At 42.0% G+C, this 19,229-nt stretch overlaps 2 protein-coding genes across 2 annotated transcripts in view; one reads left to right on the top strand and one right to left on the bottom strand.

The window, feature by feature from the left end:
• LOC128715812 (CD166 antigen-like) overlaps positions 1-19,229 on the top strand; it is a 113,621-nt gene that overhangs the window by 63,905 nt on the left and 30,487 nt on the right. Inside the window, exon 5 of the mRNA XM_053810729.1 lies at positions 11,777-11,890. Coding sequence (XP_053666704.1) covers positions 11,777-11,890 — 114 coding nt within the window. The remainder of the gene's footprint in view (positions 1-11,776; positions 11,891-19,229) is intronic.
• Positions 4,562-7,152, bottom strand: LOC128715813 (thymic stromal cotransporter protein-like). Its single transcript, XM_053810730.1, has 8 exons — positions 7,006-7,152; positions 6,719-6,926; positions 6,541-6,654; positions 6,056-6,304; positions 5,511-5,983; positions 5,227-5,353; positions 4,863-5,019; positions 4,562-4,667 (listed from the first exon to the last, which is right to left on the bottom strand). The coding sequence occupies exons 1-8, from the start codon at positions 7,150-7,152 to the stop codon at positions 4,562-4,564; spliced, it is 1,581 nt and encodes a 526-aa protein (XP_053666705.1).

Raw genomic sequence — 19,229 nt, 5'->3', positions numbered from 1 at the left:
TCACTAGCGTTTGTTTCTAGTGTTGAGGTGTTCGGTCTATTGTAACAATCGGATTTTCACGCTTCGGCAAATATTGATTTGTCATCGCACTGTCGTGAGTTGTGTTGCTTCGCAATTACAGGATGTATACCAACCGGAGCCACCATTTCCCAAGCCGGCGTCAAGCATTTGCATAAGTAAATATTTATACTGCAGCGCCAACACAGCGGTAAGGAAATTTGAGAATTTAATTCATTTGATTTTTGCGAAATTCAATTTACTCTCCCTCTCTGCCGCTCACACACTTCCACTTTCACTCTGAAGAAGAAAAAGATTGCTCATTGTCATCTTGGAAGACATTGTATTTGAAATAACGAAATTAATGAACCCGCCGTTAGAGCTTTGTTCGACAAACGGCATTAGCATGTCGGAGTACAAGAGGTCGTTGCTTCAAAACGATTGCATTAAACAGAAAAGGAATAAGAAAGTGGTGGCCTTCCTTCCGAAAAGGTGTGTCTCGGGAACACCGTTTTTCTTGAATTATTTCCCAATATTCCGACACTTTGCACGAATCCAAGCAAGCTGATGACGATGATGATTAGCATATCGTTGACGACGCACTTTGTTTTCCATAGTCCATCACACCTGCTCACGTTCTCGGCAGTACATTAGTTGGTTGTTCGGGGGCCAACTTAGCATGCCTTAGATGCTCACGAAGCAACGGAAGCCCGATCGTGTCAAAGGAGCGTGCATTGGCTCAAACCATCCCGGATATCAATCAACAACGTATGAAAAATTCATTACTCTCGTACACTGACGGGGAATCAAGAGATGTCGAATGTCGGTGCTTTAGATGTTGGTCCGATACCGGAAGTGCGAATGCTTTTAGCAAATCTTGCCACACGGATAATAAGCGCCGTGCTGCCCGATGGAACAACCGGGTAAGCTATCAAAATATGTTCCAAATAAACTAAACCACCAGTTAATAGTTGCACTTTTTGGTAGAAATTCCTATGCAATCTACTTTATTAATAAACACATGCTGAAGACCGCCAAGCACGCCAATGTGTCATTGTGTAAGAAATTGCTGTTTTCTCTTTCGAGGAAGTGCAATCTGCATAAAATTACAATAAATTATCGAAAAATTATTTTATGCTGATAGGAGAAACATATTAATAGTTACTGCTCTGCTATTTGTTGTCTTGCCTTACTAAAACTGGTAACCCACCGGAAATTAGGGTCGGTGGTTTTCTATTAAAAATGAACAATATTATTAACATTGTTTACCAACATTCGGTTAATGTGGTTTACTATTACTGTTTAACCATTCAATGTCTTTCATCCTGACAATCGCTTATGCATAGATTCCTCCCTTAAAACAATGCACTTAGCGGAAGATGAATGAATAAACATCAATTAAGCCAACATCTTCTCCGCCAGAAGAGGAAGAAAAAAAAACGGATAATTAAGCGAAACAGTACGCATGAGGTATGGTGTGAAAAACTATATTTTCCATTCGGTTTCTGAGCACTTGCGCTACTTCACGACACTAAGCGCACCGGACGATCCTTGAGGGGGTGACTTCACTTCAGTTTGATGTGCGCCCGTTTGCAGTCGGGTAAACGAGGGTACCGATTCTCGTGGAATATGGTATCATTTTTCTTAATTAAGTTGCTTCCGGTTCCGCTCCGAAGCTAATTAGTTCCGTTTTCTTCAACACCTAGTTTTCACGCTGGTATTTTTTGCTTTGTTTTGGTATGTTTTGTCTAAGCATAAATAGACGCCTTGCACAAGGCAGGAGTCGCTCAATGCTCTTGCTCACTCTTTAAGACAGTGTTGCGGATTGTCCACAAACGGTGATAGAAAGAAACGGGCTACGAATGGAACAAATCTTGCGAGCATTTCAACCGTCAATTTCATGTTTATGGCTTAATTCCGGTTGACTAAATGGATGCAAACTACTAATCATCGTCCTAATGAGAGGGTAGGTTAGTACGTACCGCCTTTATCTGTATTCCATTTCTATATGCATTGTTTAGTGATGAACAACCCAGTCATTGCTTGTCTTGGTTTGGCGTGTAGTGGTTTGTTTGATTAATTTTTATCAAATTAAAATGGTCATCGTTTACTCAATACCTGTTAGCAAACTTTTTGTTTTCTATAAATAATATTAGCATGTATTTAGCGTCATTTTCATTTGGAAAACTTCGGATGATTAATGCAAATGTTGAAATTATATCTGCCCAATGTTCAAAATATAACCTCACTGGATTAAATCATGTTTTAAAACATGTTTTAACCAAAAATAAATCTGCCAAAAGTCCTTGTATCAACCTTCTTCAGTCATTCTAATGATCATTAAGGTCGTAAACTCAAACCTAGGTCATTCGCTTTTCTGTGCCGCCATATCAGGTGGCATCAAAAGCCCAGAGTTTACTACTTTAAGCAGCAAAACACCCGGCAACCGGCATGATTCTCACACTTAATGGCCAATCATAAGCGAAACCAGAAATAGAACACTTCAAGTGGGAAAACGGAGCAAAACAAAATACCGCTGCCATACAGACACTCAAAACTTTACCCACGCTTACAGTGCATGAAAATAACGCACAAGAAGTTTGCTGAGCGATGTTATATCGTAATTTTTTATTAGCTCCCGTCATAGCCTTCCATAAAACCTTCTCCGGCACTGCGGAATGACACTAACGACGGACAAGTATTCTCAGTAATACCTGCCGCCACGACAGCGGACAAGAGAAAACGAATTCACGAATGCATCTGTCTCCAGCAAAACTTACGTGCTGAGTATCTTTTACTTCTGCTAGCGGTACTCATATTATTAGTTTGTTAAAACAAAAAACTCGCTGCCAACCTACGACAGTACACAGAACTGGAGTGAAAGCTTCGTATTTTTAAGAAAAACTGTGTTTCAAGTCTTTTCCTTTGCCGACGAGAGAAAAGTGAGACTGAACCGTGCCCATTTATGCATTCGGGTGTCAGGAACGTAATTATTTCTATGACCCTTGCCACCAATTAAATGTACCATCTCGAATGAAGGAGTGAATATCCTTGACGTTTTGTCGAAAGTGTTTTTTTTCTTGCTGCTCAGCCGGTTGCTTGCCCCACCATAAGCGTGTGGGCACGGTAGTGAAAGTGGAATGGTTTTATCTCTTTCCACCCGACACTTTAAGAAGATAATAATTTTCATATGCTACCCAACCAACTGCACCATCCTGCAAAGTGTCCCAGGGCAAGAACCACTGTCTGCGACGAAGTCGGACACAATGAGCACAAGATAGACTTCACTTCGGTGGAAATGTTGGTGTAAAATCAAGTCTTCTCTGTTCGGCAAACTATTGCGATCTAGGTGCACTGTTTTAGCCGTGCCAAGTATGTACGATTGAATCTACGTTCTAATGAGGTAGTAAAAGTTTTAGTGCTTTCGGGAATAATAAGTTATCTCCGACTAATGCACAATTTAGCAATGGTAGAATCAGTTAATGATACGTATTTTCAGAGGAAATATCAGCATTTTCGAGGGCTTTTTTTTACTAATACTTCCTCAAAGTTTAAGGTCTCCAAAATATCATAACAAAGTTACAATCCATCTGGTAAAATCTTCTTCAAGGAACAACTCGCATGGTCTTCGAGGTTCGAAGAAGTTTTTCTTAAAACAACGTTTGGGAAATTCGACTATCTCGGAAACCAACGAACAAATTTTCTTAAGATTTTTGTCAGACTTTTATTGCACAATCGCTTAACTCTTTAATAGATAAAATTATCCTTCCGATGTTTTCTGGTTTATTAACGTTAATGAAATTTGATTTTCTTTTCTGTCTTAGATTCCCTTGACAGTGACTACAATTTAATCTACTGTTTGAGGTACTTTATGTTTTAATGAATCATTCTCGAATGTTGTGAGTCCTTTTTAAAATAAGATTATCGATTGGTTTCTTTCGTTTTTCATAAAATTTTACCAAGTTGTTTTTATCATAATTTCTCGTCTTGTTGTTTTTATCATAATGTCTGGTGCCCATTACCCTTGAACATGGATGGATAGGTTATGAGGTAGCATAGGAATCTAAAATGTTACTAAGATATTTTTCACGCGTCATAATACTGGAAACAGTTTATTTCTCCTTTAAGGATATTCAGCTCAGCTCAAAAAAAATGATAATACCCATCCAATTGCTAGCCAATCCAATCACATTTAATGGTGTGTATCGCATTGACTTGATGTCATTAAACCAATTATTACGAAATGATTCTGTTTATACAGTCGCGTTCGCCAATACCAAATAATGAAATAAAGGACGGAAAAGGGAATATCTTCAATACTTAACCATACCGATCATTGCGATACGCTATTTTTCCCGCTGCATCGATATCCGGAGGGAAAATAATAATTTCCTGTCCAATCAATCGCATCCTTCCTGCCCGGCCGGGCATCTTATTGCACTGTTCCGACCACAGTCTCACTGGTCCCGATTAATGCAAACGAAATATGGCTCGTTTCACTAACTCCAAGCAGCGGGAAGTGCAACCGATGGCAATGACGTTCGTGGGTATGCAGATAAAACCATCAAAGTGCAGTAATATCCACTGCAGGATTATCGATTCCCTGCTTGGCGGATGACTGTGCTCTGTTTTTATCATATTCAGATCGTCGGGACATCAGGAACAGCATTCTGAAATGGAAGGTAAATTGAAAAAAACACACCATCATCAACATCGTCATCATCGCTTGTCGAAATGGATCGCTGAGTAAGGGCGCCACACCACTCAAGGTGTCCTCCGCGCGTTAAAGTTCCTACATACAGTGTCCGGGATTCAACAGAGCTGAGAAAATCGGAACTATCAGGGCTTAGGGAAAAAAAACGTACCCGTAAATACCCAAGGAGACCAGCAGAAACGCTTCGCTGAGTAGGAACACGCTGCCAACGAAGAACGATTGGCTCTGCAAATAAACCGTGCTGTAGATGGTCGGGTAGATGGCAACCTGAGCAGAATCCACAATTCCCAGTATGGACAACATTTTTCCTGCAAGCGAGCATCATGCCGGAGAGAGAGAGAAAAATAGGGAATGATAACGAAGCGTGAAATAAATGGGACCAATGTAATTCGGCATGCACACGGACACGACCAAGCCCAAAACACCTCCACCCTGCCCATATCAATAAATTCACCCGTCCGGTGTACTGTCGGAACCAATTTTCGTTCCCTGTCGCCCATAATACGCCCACCTACCAATCTCATCCTGTCCGACCAGCTTGGACACGAGGCTCCGGATTGCGATCATTTTGCTCCCCTCGAACACATCGATCGAGGTGGCGACGTAGTACAGGTACGGCTTCACGGTCGACACGGCAACGGCCTGCAAGATAAAAGAAAGCAGAAAACGCGCACAGTGAAAACGTGGACACGTACTAGTTGCCGGCGGGGCACAATTAGCTAAATTATTCCACCATCGCTGATGGAACTTGTGCCAACCTTCCACCGATCGTTACTATCCGCCCGTCAACGGTTATTACCATGATCGGCTTTCCAACCAATGAGAAACACACGGAAAACACACAAATCATCGCATCCGAAATACCGAACCGTTTGCTCAGGACGCCCATCGCCAGAAGGGTTCCCAGCATGGTCGTTAGTAGATCATACGATATCCAGGTGCCGAGATTCGTTATCCAGTTGAACTGGACGTACGCTAGGATGGCGGCCGATTCCGCGTCTCCGAGGGCACCGTAGTTGATGAAGTATGCCAGCACGGTCAGATACAGGATGTTCCGGCAATTGAAGTCTCGCTTTTTTAGAAACACTTTCACACAATCCACTACCAGGCTAATGTCAAACAGCTGGCGCAGCGTTGGTTTGGACTGGTTTTCCTTTGCCTCGTTGGTTGTTTCATTTGTAGCCGAAGATTCCATGTTTGTTGGTTCCTTTAAGACGAACAACCCGTACAACAGACCGATGGTGTCAGTGACGATGCAAAGTGCGCATAGTTCTGAAAACAAAGACAGTAGTTTCTAGTTAATATACGAAATCAGCCGCGCTTGGAGAGCATAGTGCCACTTACTTATAAACCCGAAGTACTTAAACAGATGTCCACTGAAGAAATTGGCCACGATCGGTATGGTGGCATACACAACTGCGGTGCAAGCGAACCTAAATGTACGATCTTTCTCGTCCGTACATACGGTTAAGTAGCTATAGATGCCAGTAACTACCAATGGAACTCCACCACTGAATGCAATGATAAGGTTCGGCAAAATACCCGCCACCTCCAGTGGTATTTCGCGCATGAAGATGGCACTCAGAATGTAAACTTGAAAAAAAAACACGAAAAAAAAGGTTGAGGTTTTTATACACATCTTATATATTGATATCGTCTATTAATCTTGGGTGTCGTGCTGGGAGCAACAAAAATGGAAGATGAATGAAGCTTAATGAAGGGGATTAATGATTAGCTTTTTTGCTACACCACCAGCATACAACACAACTCCACGATGTTGCGATATCATTAGAAGATCATTATAGATTGAAACGGTCATGAATGCTCACTGCTGAATGCCACGATATCTGCTGCGATCGGCACGAGAATACATGGCTTCCTTAGCCCGACACGATCACTCCAGCTCCCAGCAAAGAGCAGCACTACCGCTTGTATAATACCCACTGAAATGAACGAACAAATCAAGCAACTTATGACGTGATCATGCTTTTTTTCAATCCGACTCACCAATAATGCTACGATATGAGTTCAAAAACACCACCGCGTTCGTGGATTGTTGCTGCGCTTCACAAACCAAGCTACGAAATTCGGTAAAATTCTCCACCCCGGCAATCGTGCGGTTGGTATCGTCTGGTTCGGAACAGATGTCATCATCTTCGAGCTCAACAAAAAACTCACATACCCGCAAGTCTGCACCGAGCTTGGTAACGCAGGCCTACAAAGAGATCATCCAAAGCGCGCTCATACGACGTTCCGGGTAATCTTGAAGACAACTGACTGCAATGGCCTCTTACCTTTTCGTACTCAAACACCTTGAACGCTGTGCTACAAACGACACCGAAGATGTAGAAAACGATCACCGGTTCGATGGTGATGAAGTGTTTCACTTTGCTCCAGATTCGCCCTACGGGCGTTGTTACACTTACGCCACCGCTTTCCATTTCACTAAACCCACTGTCGGGGCACGTTATGCGGGCTTTTGTTTTTTCCCCCGAGCACTGCTACCACAAGCAACACTGATCACAAACAATCTTAACTACCTTCCACAAACCGAATGAAACATCGTTCTGATGCGCTTCGCTTAGAAAACGAGTTTCGTGCGACGATATTTCGCATAGCGCAAAAGGCACTTTTCTCGCACAAGAGTCTCTTCACACTGAACCGTGCATCCGTAAACAAGCAGCGCTTACCACCTTCACATTGAAGTTGGTATGTTCCAATGATGGAAAGAGCATCATCTTCCGAGCACGAAATGACAAATAAGTGAGTGGAACGGGTTGGCAAAAACCCTGCACAAACCGGTACTATACCTCAGCTGTTCAGCTGCGGCAACCCAAGAGCATTGCTGCGCCGGTGTTGGTGATGCTGTGGCTGGGTTTTCGATCAGTAAACACTGGAACAGGTTTTTGGAAGTACATTTTCGAGCATGCTAACCAAAACCTACTGGCGCGCTTCTAGCGCGGAAGTTAAAACCGGAATTCACGACCAAAGCAATGTTTTGGTCGTGTGCCGGTATATGCTAGACTATGTCGAGCTGTTGTTTGCATACAATTTTATAACCGATATATTGACCTTGAATAAAATTTTGGAATTATTTAACATTTCCAATGGCTTGTCAGAAATAATTTCACATGAAATATAGAAGATTCATATCGAATCGTAAAAATAACTAATTGTTATTTTTTGTTCCGACACTTCAAATACACTTTGACTTTGACGAAACCAGTCTTAGGCTTGATTTCAAACCATCATTTTAAATTCATTCTCCTGTCAAGCTCTCTATGATGTACAAAAGCTCCAATTTCGAAGAAACAAAAACGAAATATCTGCAGTTCATCAGCTTGGTGCCTGATGTAATTACTTTCATCTCATCACATTGTAACATCATCCTTCACACAAACTATACACCCGACATCTCAATGTCTTAACGAACCTTGCCATGCCTACACACAAAAGGTAACTTAGCTCTCAGCTTTCTACCGTGTCTTACGGTTCACGTTGCCTGCCCGAAATAAATTTTCAATCAGCTATTCTTCGGTATTGCAATCCGTTTCTTCCCGAAAAAGCAGAGCGAATTTATGGTTCCATCTTCTCGCAAGACATGAACTCCTAAACAACAGGAAGCCTCCGCGTCTAGACAACAGCCAGCGTACCAAAACCATCTAACTTTCACCGTATTCAATCGATGCAATTTTGTTTGCTGTATGCAAAATTCAAGCCCCGGAAAAAGGGCTATCGTTTGGTGCAGAATATGTGAGTATCGGCAACCACACAACCCCAAACGTACGGTGCAGACATTGAGTACATCCCATGGTACCGAGAGTACGTAAAACAAACCGAAAAAAAAAAACTATTCGAACCCTTCGACCATTCGCCCGGTTGCTCTCAACTCCGACTGCCGGTTGCTGCTGTGACGTGCTAATAAATTTTTAAAGTAAACAGCATCCTTCGTGTTCGTCGTACGAAACAACTAGAAAACTGCATGAACGCTATTGAAAAACGATGTTCAATGCTCAACTTTCCGGAACCGGTTGAAAGGAGATGCATGGAGCAAAAACATGCAAAACACACGGCAAATACTGCGACGTGCTGGAATTCGTTGACCGTTGTGCTAGAGGGTAGAGAATGTACCAGGGGTTGTGTTTTTTGTTGTTTTATTTCAAGGAAACCAATATAATCCATTTCCCAAGGTTGGGTGGTTGGATTAGTGACCTCATTGTGGTTTCGGTTAGCATCGATCTTTGATGACCGGCCACGTATTAGCCGTCAGGATTGGAACGCCATCAATAAAGCTTACGCTACACGAGGGGTTTAGAGGTGTTAGATTGGAGCGCCGTGGTTAATCTCTAGCAGGAAATTATCACAAAATTAATTATTAAACAATTGGTTGGTAGTTGTCGTAGCTACACGCCTTGCTAGAATTTGTTCAACGTCTGCATTCACTATTCTTCAACCAATCACATTAAAGCATTGTGAGCTATACGATCAATGTTAAATGTACTTGGATCAAGCTTCACGATAACAAATATGGATTTTTATTTCCCAATAAAGTAGAGATTTCGGGTGCCAATTAAAAACAAAGGAGCATAGGAAAGTTTCTCTTACCGTTGTAAAAAAAACCGCTTTAACTTTAGTAGACCACTAATAATAACTGTGCTTTATGCTTGATTTCTTGCGCCTCACTGTTTTTTTATTTCGGAAAATTATTCGACATGGTTACGGGGTATTCAAGTATTTTACTGTGGTGTGTACATAGTATTGCTAGACATACACAGTTATCCTGGTACCAGATGACATCCGCCATCTGTTTGCTTCCTCGCTTCCTCACGCCTGACCTCGCAATCATTGGCATGGCAATAAAAGCAGCACGGAAGCAGCAGTGCATCAAGGAATTTCCAAAGGCAGTTGCAGGATACCCAATATCTAGCGATGTTTGACTACGGGTACAACGGTGAAGCACAAACACGATCCCAGCCAATAAACTTGTTCTCCCGTTGTACACACAAATAGCGCGATTCAGTTGCAACCCCCGGCCACCCAAACCAGAAGCTGCCAAAGGAAAATGCAAATCCGTCCACCCACAACTAGCTTTATTTCCTTGAAACGCCACAGGAGATATCGAGTATATTGATCGTTGTGAGGATGGAAATCAAAATGTCCTTTGTACCATTGGAACTGTTTGCCGTCTACTGCACGGGACTGCGCACCAGCACACATTGGTAAAGTGCATGGTCAAATAATGTGTGAGGAAACGAATTAAACTACAAAAAAGAACAAATTGAATTGCGTCTAAAAAATTCAAAATAGAATAATAATTTGAATCAAAACAGAGTGTACGACACAAGAAATAGTATTTACTTTAGTTTCGTTACACGTGCGTGCTGCTTCTTTATGGAGCAATGAGCCCATAGTTGCAACCCCCTTTCTCTAAACACTGCGCAAACTACTCTCACGTGTACGATTGAATCGTACACAGCGATTTACAGGAGATATGATAATGAATGGTCAAACAAGCAGCTCGACAAATAGTCGCATGCATCTTCGTTTTGTTTATTGATTTAAAATGCTACCACTAGGGTGGGCCGAAGCAAGTTCCCACCCGCCCGAGTTGAGTGAATCAATTTTTTATGCTGCCTGTCGATGACACTTTCAATAAGCACAAATTGGTAAGCTTTTTCAGCACTAACACGAGCCGGACCAATCGATGCGCAATGATATCGTACCTGGTTGTTCCCTCTTGGGCCGGGGGTTCGAAAGAAGAATAGTGTCCGTCTCCGGGAACCTTTCCATATTCTTCCAGTGTGTGTGTGTGTGTGTATATGCGAGTGTTGATACAGTGGCTTATCTCGCTTTAGACGCCCGATCCGGAGATGCAATTCCTGTCTCTTCCCTAACGAATCTGTTGATAATCCTGGCTTTGATGCAATCTATGCTCGGCAAACATTTGCAAAAACCGAACGAACCAAAAGCAAGTTGGAATGAACTGTTTATACAGAAGTTATCAAATCAATTTATGTGGCCAAATTGAGAAATCGAATCTAAAGCCGGTCATATGCGCAAATACTTCCGTGCACGGACTTTTCACGGCAGCACTCATCGGTCGTCGAACCGCAATGATTCATTTGTTTACCATGTGGGGATGGGTGCGGCGAAGGAACTGTTTGATAACTGCCATTTTGCCAGTTAGTTGCGATAATACGGTGCAGAAATCCGACAAGACTGATGTCCTTCGTCCGCTCAGCGTTGTAGCGTAAACGGGGTTGTACGGTTAGTTTGTTTGGACAGGGACATAAAACATCCGAACGACGTACCTTTCTCCAATGCACACACACACACACACGTTCCGAGGGGTTCAATATTTCATTCACTCTTTTTGCTTCCGCGTTTGTCTCACGCTTTCGCAACCGTCGGTAGTGATTGCGCCTCGGATCTGGTGCGATGTTCTCGGTCTCGAGTCAAGTAAGAATCACCTGACGGCGCGTGAAAAACTTTTCCCATTAATTTAGGTTTCGGAGATTCAATTACACGCCCTCACGGGTTCATGTTTTACACCTCTACTTGCGATACTACAACACTGAATGGGTCGAGTTATCAGGATGCTGCAGATCAGTAGATGAACTAGATTAGGGGAAAAAATGGAAAACAAAGTTTTACCATAGATTGTAGAGCTGCGATTGCATGCGACATGCGGCCCGGATAAAAAAAAACGAATCAAGCCTGGTAGAATAATGCACCATCACGGAAATCTAGAAAGTTTGACCAGCTTGTAGTAGAGCAAAGCTCTATTATTAGGCTTGATCCATATTATGTTCAAATTTCATACTGCTTTTCAAAACTTTTCCAAGTTGCCTACATGTTTGGTTTAAAAATGTATCCTATACAAGAGCAAAACTGAGTTTCTGTGGCAATTAATATGACAAAATGATCTCAGACAACATTTTTTGTAAGGTTTCGTGATTATATGATTATCAATTATTAAGTTGATAAAATTCAAAACTAAAAATCTATTCTTGATTTCTTCTCATAAAATTAATTAAATTCGTATGTTTATTCTTGTTTTTACAGTTCTGCCCGAGCATCCCGTGGTTCTCAGTCAGTGGGGTCAGCAGTTGAACAGCACAAAGCTTGGACCAAAAGAGGAAGGTGACGACATCGTGCTAACGTGCCGTGTTGTTGGAGGTAAGCTACATTTAGAAACATTACTACATTTATATGTCGTTATTTTGAATGAATTTTCCGACTGACCGTGTTACTACAGCTATTGTTATTAGATAAATCTAACACAATGTTATTTATGGATTGATGTTAATAATTGGATAATAGTTATTGCGAACAAAATTTTAGCAATCAGGTGAATCTACTGAGAAATACGCATTCCTTTGAAAGCTATCAGATCTCACAAATCGTGTGTTGATTATGACAGATAATTAAGGACACATTACACCAATCGGGTTCACATCCGTGTGTTCGTTCCAAAATAATCTGCCAGATATATTGTACCATTTTATTGTCACTCAAAAGCCTTGTCAACCTTAATTTCTCGTTCGACATCGGACTGTTCGGTTCGCATCGGCACAGTAGTTACCATTCGAAGCAGTTTCGATTCAATTTGAAGACACTACTTTCACATCATCACAGAGTCCATTTTCCTAATGCAATTATTGGCAGTTACTTTGCCAATAGAGCAACCGGATACACTCGACAGAAGAAGTTACCACCGACGAGCCGGGACTTCTCAAGAAGCAATTCCTAACCTCAATTAAACCAACCAAAACTACCAGCTCGAAGCCGAATGCTCGATCGTGGTAGGATTATTGCATCAAGTTCTTCATCATAGCTCAGCAACAGCGGTGAATGGATCGGCCGGTTATGCAAGGAAACTTCATATAATTTCCAGACGAACACTTGGTCACTGGCCAGCTGGCCGTCTTGCAGCGTCACGAAAGCGTACATTTTACACTGATAATGACAGAAGTTTAATTGATTCATTAGTATGCAAGACTTACACAGCCGGAAACGCAGTATTCATCCTCAGTCGTTCTTTAGTCCGGAACCGGCACTATCTTAACTTATCCATCCCCTTGGTTACTACGAACCGTCGTGGAATCCTCCCGGTGTGCACAGGAGCCGGGACACGTCAAGTTACCTAGCGCTTCCTTACACCTAGTCACAATATGCTGGTACCCGGCACAAGGATCAAACAGCATGCAACTATGCCGTCCGGGACCTGCTGACGAGACCTTTAGGGATTCGCAAGTCATTGCTACCGTTTTACATCAGATCCATCGATGGACCTAGATTGCAGGCCAGATAATCTACGCTGGGAAAAGACCGTAAAATTGAATCTTAAATCGGTACAGAGTGGTAGAGATTGTCCTACCAAAAGCCACATCCCATGAGAGGTGCTTTTATTGTGCTCGCTGCTAGTCGGCTATCACACAGTGCTGGATAGCTCAAAGCGACGAGTGAGTTTCAGCGTATAATAGCGATATGCTGCTACGGGTTAGAGGCAAATCAAAATTCTCAATTTAGCTGCAATGACGATTTGAAGGACACGTGCTGCTAGCATACCTTTGTTAGTGATTAAATTGCATATTCTATCCGAACATCTTAAAAAAGCATTTCCTCGACCAAGTTGTTTATAATATTTGTGAGTACACTTTTCGAGAATACACTCTCGTTCAGAACTTTAAAAATATTACATCAAACACTGTTATCCCTTAAATTGCCTTGCCTTGTCAGTACAAATCAGAATGTCGAAATTACATATGTTATCTTAACAAATGGTTGAGCTTTTCCGTAAGTTGTAAGATGACATTTAATGTTTTTTAAAAATAAAATTAGGCTTCTCCATAGGCATCTCCAAATGAAAAGTGATATAAAAATAAAGCAATGTTTTATAGAGTTTGTTAAACTACTTATTTCATAAGTATATGCTAGCAGGTGAGATCCATTAGTGAAGTACGCTATACATGCGTGGGCTCCGCATATCCGTATGTACCTCAAGTTTACACTGACGCTTGTTGACGATTACACATCTTTAATAAAACTTTATACTGAATCACATTATTTTTCAATCCTACTCTCGAACTGATTCATACTATGTAAAATACAACGATTCCTAATTTGCCAAGAGGTTGAGTTGTTAAATTTATGAGAAGGGCTGAAATCTAACAACAATCCTTCCACGCTTTTTTCAATGTTTTCCGCACTTCATCCTGCGGTGGTGTTGGATAGTCTCCATCATTCTTTATGTCCTTCCACGACTGCTCATCGCTGCTTCAAATATGCAAAAAAAAACCCACGTAACGCTGTCGGAAAAGCACAGTATTTTAAAACCTAAACCCCCAAGTCATGGGACTGACTTTTTAGCTCGCCTTTGAAAAGTTCCCAGCCGTGTGGGGCCCGTCGTACAAACCGTTGCATTTACTGCTATTTACGATTCCTCAATTTTCCTCCAAAGCTGGCGGCAGGAAAATTTTACTGGTTCTACCACAACACCCGTACCTGTACGCGCTAAGCACTGAAAGTTTTTCATGTATGCAAACAGTTGATAACACTACGAGCGGCCCGGTTCTTGTGAAGCTTTCATCCACAATGCGAACAATTTCAACCGAACCGTTAAGCTTACGGAGAGGATTTTAAATAAGAGGATAAGTGCAGCAAACAAAACTTCTTCAAAGCAATGCACGACACTCATACACACCCAGTGCTGCAGGCCGTTCAAGAACTGGCCCAGTTAAAGACATGCAAAAGGTAAACCCGAAACGCACTCGGTACATGGCCATGCGGCCACCGGCGGAATGGAACACAGTGTGGCAGTGCGATAGAATTTTGTACTAAAGTTATGGTTTAGTTTATACACAACTTTTCGTCGCCTTCGCCTACAAAACCCACCGAGCATCGTTTTCCACATGCACATACGCATACGCAAGCGGCCCGACCAAGTACGCCACACCGGAAAGGTTCCAACTCTTTTCGTCACCTTTCTACCCGAACCGGCTTGAGGTCGAGGTTTATCGAGCAAAGAGCTATTTCCGCTGGTGAAATGAACGCTACTGGGTAGCTACCGGGAAAGCGTGTGTGCTGTTGCTCTTCAACAGCTTAACTTATCCATTGCCTTAGCTCGGTGTGATTGAAAAATGTTTTATTATTAAAGTTAAAGTTTTCCGACAGTTTCATAACCGGGTGCTGAGTTGAAAGGAAATGAAATGATTTCAGTTTGTAATAGTTTCGAATGCACCATTTAAGCGCCATATATTATTGATAGCATAGGTCAAAGTACGTCCAATAAAATCAAATGAGCTTCAAAAACAGCTGTAGGTGCAAGATACAAAATTGCTATCGTGAAATAAAACCGTTTTCCCATAGTTTCGGATAGCTAATGAGAATGCGTGAAATAGTTACAAACCTGATTTTAATAAACTATGTTTCCCGATCAACATTCTTCTGCAAAAGATCAACCTCAAATTTAAATTAACCTCGTCGCATAGATTCGCAAATCCTTAATAAAAACAAATAAACCAATAAATAAAGTTGTCTACCTTCATCAGGAGACAAATGATGATGAGTTACGATTGTATTAAGAAAGTTAACAAAAACCCGAAGAAAATCCGTTATTTTCTCAGTACAAAAAGAAAACTCACAGCTATTTCCCAAGTTGGCCCAATAACGAGTACATCAAAGAATGTAGAGTTCCTGGCAGGATTGATAAATAGTTTGACGTTTTTCGGAGCTGAATAGCTGCAAAATAAATCGCTTAGGATATTGAAGCTAGAATGCCTCCTGCTATCGAGCCGTTGCATGTCATTTGTCATTATCCTCAGCCTCAACAACTGCAAGAAGCTTCCGCTTGCGATGATTGTGTGGGCAAAAGTATCGTTTGGTAGTAAATATGATGAAGATATTTGAAGCCTCAGTCACTCATGAGTGCGGTCAATTCTAGGTCTCCGTGTGCCTTTTACAGTTCTTTCAGCCTGCTCACTAACGTGGAATGGGCCAGTTCGAGTAGAATCCGTCCGCTGACGTATGGTATTTATGAACCTAACCCTTAACCATTGTATCGATTAATCATTTTCCAGACACCGATGTACGATGGGCTACGTTGTGGTTTGGACAACGAAACCATTTTCACCATAGAAGCTCAACGTTCATGAAATTCAACTTCACACGACCTTTCGTTAACCGTTGCGAAGCAAACCCGTAGTACTGCTGTTGGACGGTACGGGTCCAAATTCCAGCGCCAGCATCCTACATTCCGTCCGATGCTGCTCATGAACCAAACACCATTCTGAGGCTGTATTCAGCATGCGTGCTAGCAGCTACGGGAGGTGTCCTGATTTGAAGATTTATTAAATCGGCACTACTCACCGATTTATCACCGTTCAATCAACATCATCGAATCGTTGATTTTGGGTTCCCGCGCAAAACGGTTCTCCACGGAAGATTCGTACCATGCCGTCTGCGCGGGGTAGGGCGTTGCCTACAGCTATGGCAAGGTGTCCTTCTGCCGGCTATAATACTTGCCTAACGAAACCTAAAATACCACAGAACGGTAACCAATGTCCAAGCTTTTCCTGGACACATGCACGTACGGTGCGCTGTACGGATGCTTCGCCATTGCCATTGCACGGTAAATAATTTAATTAGCCTGCCAATCACAATTCCATCACTCATCAAACCCTCCCAATATGCTCCGTTTCAGCTGATTCGCGTCAAACATCGGCACCTAATTCGGTTCTACCGTCCCATCCGCACGGTTTTTGTTACCGGATTTTGGAATTGAAATTAATGATCCTTGCAGCACCGGTGCATCAGGTGCATCAGTGTCTAATATGAGTTCGCTTAAAGCAAATCGGTTTGAAAGTAGGGAATTTCCGGAAAAAGGGAAGTACCAACGCTGTACCATTTTCAATACTGTTATTCCCGTTTGCTTGTTATAATATAAAACAACTAATTTATTAAATATGTGCAGATTTATAATCAATTTAACATAAAATATAAATTGATATTTCCAATTTATTACAAAAATGTGTACGGTACTGGAACGTTTAACTAAACTAGAATAATAATTTCTAAACTATTTTCGATTGATGCAGCCCTTCTTTGAAGAGAGCAAACATGTTTACAGTAGAATGTTTTAAGTAAGCTAACATTGATGTAGACTAAATTTGCATGGGCTCTGTTGAAGAATGGTTACAATTTGAGCTACTTTAGTTATTTTATGATCAAGTTGAATTTTATATTATTCTATTTGTTGAACAATATTATTACACATAACAAAACATACATTTTGATGGAAAAGTCGCTGTGCTTTAAAGATCAACTTAATCAAATGGTCTATGTTTCTATTACATTAAATTGCTTGTGCTTTAGAAAAACACAACTGCAGCTACGAAACTCTGGTAAGCCAATTATGCTTTGTTTGTTTGTTAGTATTCCTAAAATCCTTTCAATATCAATTTTCCGCCGTTGATCATTTCTCTAGCTTATAATAACAAAACACGATACAACTATTCGATTGCGAATAAACGTGCGCAATGGTTTGAGTAACGTTGATTGCAGTGTCAATCGATAGGCCAGGATTTATGCACCACCACCGTAAATATTGGAAGAATTCTCGACGAACGGTCCCACTCACCGTGAGCAGAGAAACATGAGCAGAACGTGCATAGCCGTTCGGATGTGATTGGCCACCAGGCGCTGTGTCATGCAGTTGTATGGTGGAAAAATCATAGCAGAAGCGTATATGGTAAAGCATAACGCAGCCCATCGATGACCTCTCTCCTGGTCGCTGGAAGTAAATGGGAAATAAATTGGTTTTCATCCATCCTTCCAATATTGGAATTAAAAGTCTTCTGCACACGACCGGGACGGAATGGTCTCGTGTCGTTTGGTGCCCGCCCTTCGGCATTTGGCGCTTTCCAGAATATTAGAGCTAAAAACGTGATAATCGATCGTATAGGATGGTCGAATGGTCAGGGTTGATCGTTTGACCACTACGTACGTAGTGGCTTTACCAGCGAAAATATCTCCTTCCACTTCAAATCGAATGATCGGCTTTACGAAAGCCCATCCGATTATGGCACACCACACCAAGGTGCCACCCGCCTGTGGTGAAGGTCGTTTTCTTTTTCCGGGGTTGATGTTTTGTCCGAGATTTTCGAACCGTGCCAATAGGCACCTAAATAGTACGAGGAGAAAGCAAAGACAATGGAGTGGGCACACAACACCGGCAAGAAAGAACGCAAAACGGAATTTCTTCCCCGCCAACGTGTGGAATACCGAGGTTGGAAGGAAACGAACAAAATTAACTACACGGCAAAAGGGGACACCGGACCAAAGGACATGCTTCGGTTTGAGCATGACGTTCATCCGAGACTGTCAGAATGTCGCCCGAATCGTTTGTGCTTCCGAATGAGCGAACCCGTGTTCGTGTCCTGCATCATGAATCGTCTGATTGGATTCAGTGGTTTATGACACGCATTCCTTGGGGAATGATTAAATTTTTTCCCACTCCTGTTTGCTATCCCTTCAGATCTTTTCGGTCTTTCTTGTACCAGAGTCACCAGAGGCCTGGTCTGCACCAGAAAAAAAGCTTAATTTCTTTTCTTAGCAGGTCTTTGATCTGGACCAAAATTGCCACCACCACAAAAAGCCATTTCTCTGTGCGTCTTTAGATCATTTCTCGATAGTTTTTATCGACCTTACCCCAGTGCTGCACTAGTCGCATGCTTTGCCTTACTTGTGATATCTTTGGACAAAGAGTGATCGTCATGCTGCGCACGTCATGCGTAAAAAAAATCTCAAACAGAAATATCATTTGCAATTCGTAGTACACATCAAGCAAACGCACGTTTTGTTCGACTGTGGTTTTTGTTGTTGCTTGTTCTCCAAAGTAAACATACCAGAGTTCAATTCAAGACAACACGCTCTAGGACGATTGTGGTCACTTTCGTCACTGATAAATCCAAAAGAAATGCAATCAAGGGCTTGGTATGTCTACCACCTTCACAGTGCTCTCAACATCAATCTTAAAAGCTTTATTGAAATATCTCATCTGTTCTGTTCTCAAGTTTTAATATGAAATCCTACTTTCCTGAAGTTTCACCACATAACTTTAGTATTCCATACAGTTCAAGAAGCGCAATAATTTCATATTGTGAAGCATTTTGCCCAAGCGTTACATCATTTTAACGCTGCTCTACAGGACCGCCACTGATGGTGGATGCGTTTTCCGCCCGTTCCGTTCTTGAGCTTCATATTTCAATGACATTGGTGAAAACATTACGATACGTCTGGGAGATTCTTTTTGATCTACAATCGCACAGAGCGCACGGTACCAGGTTACCCGTGGCATAGTCCGTGATGCTGCCGCTTCCTATTGCATATTCCTTCCCCCGGTCCGTGTTGCTGCAAATCTCGTTTCTTACCAAACAATTCGCCCGCTTTGCCGTTGCATTGCAGCGCAATGGAAACAAACGGTAAAAGATTGCCGCCATGCCGAGCAGATGCACCG

The sequence above is a fragment of the Anopheles marshallii genome, chromosome 3 (assembly GCF_943734725.1).
Source record: "Anopheles marshallii chromosome 3, idAnoMarsDA_429_01, whole genome shotgun sequence".
Classification (NCBI taxonomy): Eukaryota; Metazoa; Arthropoda; class Insecta; order Diptera; family Culicidae; genus Anopheles; species Anopheles marshallii.
The sequence above is the reverse complement of the archived record's forward strand: the minus strand, read 5'-3'. Positions and strand labels throughout refer to the sequence as shown.